This window comes from Antrostomus carolinensis, unplaced genomic scaffold (genome assembly GCF_000700745.2).
Source record: "Antrostomus carolinensis isolate BGI_N321 unplaced genomic scaffold, ASM70074v2 scaffold11640, whole genome shotgun sequence".
In the NCBI taxonomy this organism is placed as follows: domain Eukaryota; kingdom Metazoa; phylum Chordata; class Aves; order Caprimulgiformes; family Caprimulgidae; genus Antrostomus; species Antrostomus carolinensis.
This window is the reverse complement of record NW_010286475.1, coordinates 1,432-9,286: the sequence shown is the minus strand read 5'-3', so window position 1 is coordinate 9,286 and position 7,855 is coordinate 1,432. Positions and strand designations below refer to the sequence as shown.

The window sequence follows — 7,855 nt, the reverse complement described above, 5'->3', positions numbered from 1 at the left end:
GGGGGAAGTCATTAGTGCCCAAGAAGATGTCAGTTTTTCACAGGGCCACTTGCAAAAGCAGTATCTTGGAATCCAATTGTTTTAATGCATAAAACACTGTTAGCTTAATTGCAATGGAGTGGAGATTAGGACTGCTGTAGACAAAACAGGAAGGCACTATTAGAGAAACAGGCTGCTGAGGAACACCCAGAAAGAGGCAGCCATGACTCTGTGCAGAGACAGAAACCATTTACTGCCTGAATAGTAAATCATCAGCCTACCCTTTTTCTACTTCATGAAATCCAACCTTCCTGGATGGCCAAGTGAAATTAGGATGAAATTTAAGGGGAGGGGAAAAAGTGAGCATTGGACAGAAGTATTGTGGGGTCATAACCAGAAAAGCACTGAAAAAGATAATTAGTATTAGTCTCTGTATGAAGTCAGGAAAAAGTACAGAAGGTAAGAGGCATATTAGTAACACCACACTTCAGATAACTAGGTTTGTCCTCCTGGCCCTTTGAAACGACATCATCTCTGGACTTCCTTCTGTAAAACCTGTTTTCAGAACATCCTACTAGCCTCCCTTTCATGTGCCCCTTCCAACTTCTTCCACTATAAAAGTAATTTTGACTAGAATAGTCAAGAATATATACAAGAATATATAAGCTCTGTTAATGATGTGGTTAGAGTATCGATCTCAATAAGCAATCTGAATTCCCTACTCTGCTCAATAACCTTTGCTTATATCCATATACAGTAACAAGGGTGGGCAATCAATATCAAATTAAATTTACACACTAAAAATTGTCACAGTAAGACCAGAGAGCAAGCTTTGCCACACATGTTCTGGTTTTTGTGCTTTGGTAAAGGTTGCTAATAACGTAAGACATTCCAGCTGATTACTCAGATTTTAATAGACTCTACGACCTGTTATGCAGACTAACTGTGTGCTGCATGGCAAATCCTGAAAACGTCAAATTCAGGCAATTAAAATATCAGAGAAGCATTGATATCTTACAAATCATCCTCTAACTAGCTTAGAACTTTCACAACCTGGTAACTAGCTGGGTTCTTACAGTGCTGCACACACATAAGTGCAAACTTTGTCCAAAGGGGTTCAGGAACAAAGGTAGCACTACACTGGCAAGCAAGAGAAGGAAACCACAGGAGGACAGAAATAGCCACCGCTACGAAGCTCATGAATCCTTATACTTCTAGTCAAAATCGGTGTCCCTGCTGATGGCAGGGGGATTGGAACTAGATGATCTTTAAGGTCCCTTCCAATCCAAACCATTCTATGATTCTACGATTCTATGAAAATAACTGAGAAAAACCTGTTAGAACTCTATTCTACTACACCCCTTCCCCAAAAGCTACCCTATCATCTCAGATATCATCTGAGGTTGGCTCAAAACTTTGACCTACAGTTTATGCTGCTGTTGATGAAAACATATGAAGTTTAAGGCCTAAGTTTAGCATTCTGGAAAGAGTAGCACAAGTAAATGAACCCTGATTGGCTCCTGATTTTATTAAGGTCTCTGCCTATTGTAGCACAACTATCATTTAATCTTGCTTTGCAGCCCCTGTAACATGAAACCAACATGAAAACAAATTCCTGTTTTTCACTATTTTATCTCTGCCAGGAACTTTACTTGACAAGAAAAAGCAGATCCTGAATTACAGCATTAGCTCAACTTCTACAGAGTTAGCTATGTCAGAAATTGTATTTGTTTATAAATATTTTTTAATCACTTTTTCAGATCAGAGATGCACCTTTTCTACAAGCTTTTATAGGGGTTAGTGTACAGAAATTCCAGTAAAAAGATTTTATTCTAGAAAAGTAACACCAAGAAAGTTCTGTCCCAGCCTGATTAAAATTTATTTGATATGACCCAGAAACCTGTTCAATGGTTCTGAGAAAAAAATATTCCATCATCATAACTATTTTTATATTAAGGGGCCACACAAGTGCCTAACATCAACGCTTTCAACAACAGTGCTGAAAACACTTAGCATTTACTCTTAAAAAGTGGTTTCATTTTCCTTTCCCCAAAGTAATCAAGTACATGCTTACTTAAGGAAGAACAAATTTTCCTTTTTTGTATACAGCTGATATCACACCAAGGAGGGAAAAGATATATGTTTCAGACATTAATCAGACATTCAGAAATTTATCAGCAAACTGTGATATCCTACTTTTCTATCAGCTTGTTCAGACAGAGCACAGGCAGTACTAACACCACAAGAACAAGGAAGAGATGTTGTTTGAAGACATGCAAGTATTTCAGTGATGACCTTCACTGACATCCAGCAGCCTTGGCAGGACAATACACGTACGCACTATGCTCAAGAGTTTCTAATGTATTTGATCAACAACCTTAACGCTGATTAAGCCCAATAGGCTCCTTTGCTGTTTAAAAATTCCATTTTTATTTAAGCATTGTAATGCACCTTTAAATCTCTGTGGATAATAGGAGGCTTCTGTTTATGCATATGCTGCACTGCTCTGCAGGTCTGATAAAATATCTTCAAAACTGTGTCACAGGAGATGGGTCCTTTGGATTCCACTTTCTTTAAGAATTCCACCAGCTGCCCTGCAGGAAATAAGAGAAATGCAGATAAGCACACAAATTCTGAAAGCTTGGCATGAAGAGACAAGTGCTCAAAGACACTGAGGTGCTGGAGCATGTCCAAAGGCAACAAACCTGGTGAAGGATCTAGAGTACAAGTCTTAAGAGAGACTTGCTCCCTCCTCAGGCTAAGGGAGCAGGGGTTGTTTAGTCTGGAAAAAAAGCAGGCTCAGGGGAGACCTTATCGCTCTCTACAGCTACCTGAAAAGAGGTTGTAGCAAGGTGGGTGTTGATCTCCTCTCCCAAGTAACAAATGACAGGACAAGAGGCCTCAAGCTATGCCAGGCGAGGTTTAGATTGGATACTAGGTAAAGTTTCTTAAACCAAAAGGATTGTCAAGCGTTGGAATAGGCTGCCCAGGGAAGTCTTGAGTCACCATCTCCAGAGTATCTAAAAGATGTGTAGATGTGGTGTTCAGGGACATGGTTTAGTGTCAGACTTATCAGTACTAGGTTAATGGCTGGACCTGATGATCTTAAAGGTCTTTTCCAACCAAAACGATTCTATGACTCTAAGATTTACACTATTGAGTTGCAATATTAAATGGGTGTTCTGAAAATGGCAAATCCACACTGATGACACTGCCAAAGGAAATGGTACTCTAAGGAACTATTCCTCTTCTTCCTTCCTATGACTAGTCTCAAACACAAAGAACTTAATTATAATTCCATATTTAAGATGAGGTTGAACAGTAGTCCCAAAGAACATGATCGTTACCCTACAAAAGATGAAACTGAAATCTATCTCCATTGAACTATGCTGTCATTAAGAGGCTTTCAAAGCTTCTAAGCTGTGAGACAACCTGTACAAAACAGCTGTTCAAAGAGACATGCACTGCTGGGAAAAGAAATGGAGTTTACCTTTACACAGCTCCGTAAGCAGAAGAAACTCCCCCTGTCCCGTGTCCGATTCTTCTTTTCCTATAGACGCAGCAGAGCAGAACTGGACAATGTTGGGGTGACCTGAAAGTTTTTTCTGGGGATAACGTGTTCAAGGAAAATGATTGCCAAGTTTCTGGATACTGTTCTATGCAGCAGTTCACAGACATCTCATTTGAAATCTTCGCTTAAAACCACAGAAAGCATTACAGCTGCAATTAACATACTAAGCAGAAAAGGGAAATCCATGCCTCAGCTGAAAAAAAGAGACTTCATGGGAAGCCATTGAACGTAATGTAATAAAAAGCCAAAATAAAACATTAAAAAAAATTCTTGTGATTAAGGCTCTGAGGAAACTGGAATTTATGACAGGCCTGGTTACTTCTTTTTGTCTTTTGACAATGACTGCAAAGCACCAGCACAATTACCAGAGACGCCTTTTAATTATCAGCTGCTTCTCTAGCTGGCTGATCAAGAAAGGGCTATTGTATCAACACCTGTCTTTCCAAAGAAAGTATTAAGTATGTTATAATTTTAAGTAATTAAAATAAAGTTCAAAACAAATAAAAGCTCTAAAAGACCAAAAAACTTAACCTCCTATCATTAGTAATAATTCTTTATACTAAAACGTTTGTCATGTTTCACTTCCAGTTCAAAAATTTGAGGTATTATTTTTGAATTATGTAAAGTGAACTCAACTCCTGCAAACAGCAGTTATATTGCACGATGCCTGTTTGTGCTGTCCCTCATGTGCATCACCTTGGACGTATGCTGAGACTCGGGCCTACAAGACACACACACACTATTTACAAGATACATTCACCAAGTCTGAAAAGAAAAAAGCAAAGACATCAAAGCTATAAAAAAAAGGGCAAGTTGGATCCACCAAATTAGAATGAACCAGAGGCATTATTTTTTATCTTATGCATCTCTTCAGAACCTTTTACTCAGACCTCCAGGAATTAATTTCATTTCACAGTTATATCTGGAAAAGTTAGCAACAGTTAACCATCATTTATGTTTTGCATATGCTTTAATGAGCCTGACCTATAAAGAAACATCCAAGGAACATTCAGTTCTTTACTCCTGGCAAGATATAGTCAGAGTAGCTACAAAATGTATAGTGCTATGGTAGTCCATTCTTTGCAAGGGTTCTTCTAGTGAACTATGTTTAGCGTAAGATTTTTGCCAAATGTTTCAGTAATCAAAAAGAAATATTTGAGTAACTTAAATTAAGATCAGTGGTTTTGCCTGGTAACTCAAAATAAAGCTGAATAGTTAGAGTAGTAAACAAAACAACAGCATACCACAGCTACTCACTGACTCTTCAAACATACTGAGGGTCTTAGAGTACATGCTGGGGAGCAAATACTGAGTTACTGAAAACACTGAGATTACATTATACCCTGCCATCTAACACTATTGGAAGACGAAAAGGACAGCAACACTGAGAAACATCTGCTCCTTGTTCCTGATGCACATATGCTACTCAAATTCCTTCCTTGATATTCAGTATTACTTTTTAAAGCCAGACACATCTGAGGCAGAAATCAAGAAACACTGAGAGTAAAAGCAAAGTTTTGAGTAGTCAAAAAGGCAGTAAGTAGACTTCTCTCACATGCACTGGACTTAAGATCTAAGAATCATCCAAATAGTCAAAGAGTCTCTTGACCATAGTCACAGGACTGCAAGAATGCCCAAATAAGAATTTCACTTGCCTTGCTAGATGAAGTACATGACAAAGTCTACACCAGCTACAAAAGTTATCTGCACACATTAAATTCCTGCAATTTTTGAAGAACTGAACTTGCTGGATGTTGGTGCCGGACTCATGACAAACCAGGAACCCAGACCTTCTTCAGAACATCAGTCCTCTTAAGCACTGTATGATATAGAAAGATCTGAATTTGTAGAGCAGTCAGTCCTCTGTTTCTCAGAAGTGTTTGCTATCAGGCAATTAAATCAAAACATTAAAATATGTTCCAGAAAAGGATACCATAAAACAAACTTCCTGAATGATGGCTTTGTTCTTTTCTTCTTCATTAGACAACAATCGCTGTCAGGAAACAGAATAATTGAGAAGATATAGTTACTAAAACTTACAGTAAAACAGTGCGCAGAACAAAGGATAAGCTCATCAAACCCCTTAGGAACTTTGATGGGACAGTACAAGCAAGCTTACTGTACATTTGGACATACTACCATAAGTAGTATGTCCAAATCTACAAGTAGCACCCAGATTTCCCGCTACCTGTACTGTTCAAGTTCAGTGATAACTGAGTAGTTGTAACCTTTGACACTAATAAAGTAAATGCTCTGACAGTTTTCTGTCGCATAAAACACCAGTCTCCTGGCTTACAGCACTGTGCACTGACAAGGAAAGATTCATCTTCCACCTCAAATCTTCAGGAACAACCTTCATTCCACTCCAACCAAAACTTCCCCAAATTATGTAGCCCAGCTTTCCCAATGGTACCCAAGTAATCAACAGCCAAATCAAGCATTCCTATTTACGATATTGCTTGGATTTGGAGTCAACATTTGATTAGAAACAATCTGAGCATTTGCTACCAAAGTATCAGCTTCACAAAACAGAGGAAGTACAGTAATGGTTCACCTTCTGTCTGTTAATTTTAAATTGGACTATTTCTAGATGACATTTTGAACACACATACTATAAGAGTTTGGTCACGTGTTTTGTTACTGTAGGATGTGGTATGAAGAGGAAAAAAAAGACAAAGTAATTACTAGTGTTGGTGTAATACAGTTACCTCTCCCACCTCCCATACTATACCTTTTTCGCATTCTCTCAAGACAGATGTCTTTGGACTGAAAAAGCCACAGAACATCCCTTCTCCAAAAACGTTCACTCCATTTTGCAGTGAACACAAGCAACATGATTTTTTTTGCAGCAAAATACAACAAAGTAAATGGCTTAACTTCAATGTCCTTTCCATAATACTTCAGTTTTTCAGCTGCTATATGATTATTATAAGCCTTCAGAAAACAAGAATCCAGAGAAGTGCCTCTGAAAAGTGCCAGGCTAAATGTTTGATCAATGAATCAAAGTGTGGAGCATTATTTTTAATACTGATGAAACTTACTCTGGAATTACCAAGGTAGGATAAACAGAAGGCTAAATCTGCTTCTGAAAAGTGAAAATATTCCTGTATCCCACTTCAGTTAACTAGGAAAGACTCTTTTACCCTTCTCTTCTCCAGCCTGAACAGCCCCAACTCTCTCAGCCTGTCCTCATAGGAGAGGTGCTCCAGCCCTCGGATCATCCTGGTGGCCTCCTCTGGACTTGTTCTAGCTGCTCCAGGTCTCTCTTGTGTTGGGGGCTCCAGAACTGGACACAGTTCTCCAGGTGGGGCCTTATGAGAGCAGAGTAGAGGGGGAGAATCACCTCCCTCGACCTGCTGGACACGCTTCTCTTGATGCAGCCCAGGATACAGTTATTTGCCTTCTGGGCTGCAAGCGCACATTGCCGGCTCATTTTGAGCTTCTCGTTCACCACCACTCCCAAGTCCAAGTGGGATGTGGTTCACCACCACATCTAAGTATAAAGCACAGGGTCCTAACAGGAGTGACCATTCTAAATAAAGGAACAGCGTGATACAAACACCACTTCATCATTCTGGATTTTTTCCAAACTACTTGTTCAGTGGCATACATCAAGAATTAATTAATTAGCTTTAGTGCTAAAGCATCAAGCAAAAAGACAGACCTTGAAAACCTGTGAAGTAAATTCATTTTACCTTTAATGCATAATCTTTGCCACTTCCAAGGTCTTGAGCTTCATAGACAAAAGCAAAGCCACCTACAAGAAGGCACATTAAGTCAGTTTTAATTTCAACATTCAGGTAACCATTCTTTTTAATCTAACAGAGCTAATACATTAATTCAGATGTTTTTCTAAATGTAATAAATTTTTCAGTGGCTTGGCAAGAGTATGGGTAACCTAAATACAAGAGCTAAAATATTCTCTTCCTTTCTCTTACACATCATACCCACATTGACTTTGTTACTTTCCTGCATTTTGTTAGTCTGCACATGCAGATTTCCTCTGAAGCTTTTTTTTAAATGAAGGTCCTTATAAAAACCAAGATTCAGTACAGCCAATATTATCTAATGATTATAATTAAACTATTTTTTGGTTTTACACTGTTAGACTTCCTATAAAAACAGCAGTAACAAAGGGTGATAAAATGTTAAATACACACTTCCTTAAGCTTTCAGGGTAACTGCCATGCTCCAGGCTTCACATTAAAACTGGAAAGCGTTTTAAAGCACCAAATCACACACTTCCAATAAGGGTGATGCTGTTACTAAATTGCAATTTGTCATTCCATATAACATTATTTTCCT

At 38.5% G+C, this 7,855-nt stretch overlaps 1 protein-coding gene across 1 annotated transcript in view; it reads right to left on the bottom strand.

The window, feature by feature from the left end:
• The window catches only part of LOC104528362 (cyclin-G-associated kinase-like), a gene marked incomplete at both ends in the record, with an annotated part of 13,266 nt that extends 5,959 nt beyond the window's left edge, over positions 1-7,307 (bottom strand). Inside the window, 4 exons of the mRNA XM_010172378.1 lie at positions 2,431-2,573; positions 3,470-3,584; positions 5,484-5,543; positions 7,246-7,307. Coding sequence (XP_010170680.1) covers positions 2,431-2,573; positions 3,470-3,584; positions 5,484-5,543; positions 7,246-7,307 — 380 coding nt within the window. The remainder of the gene's footprint in view (positions 1-2,430; positions 2,574-3,469; positions 3,585-5,483; positions 5,544-7,245) is intronic.
• Positions 7,308-7,855: the final 548 nt, after the last annotated feature.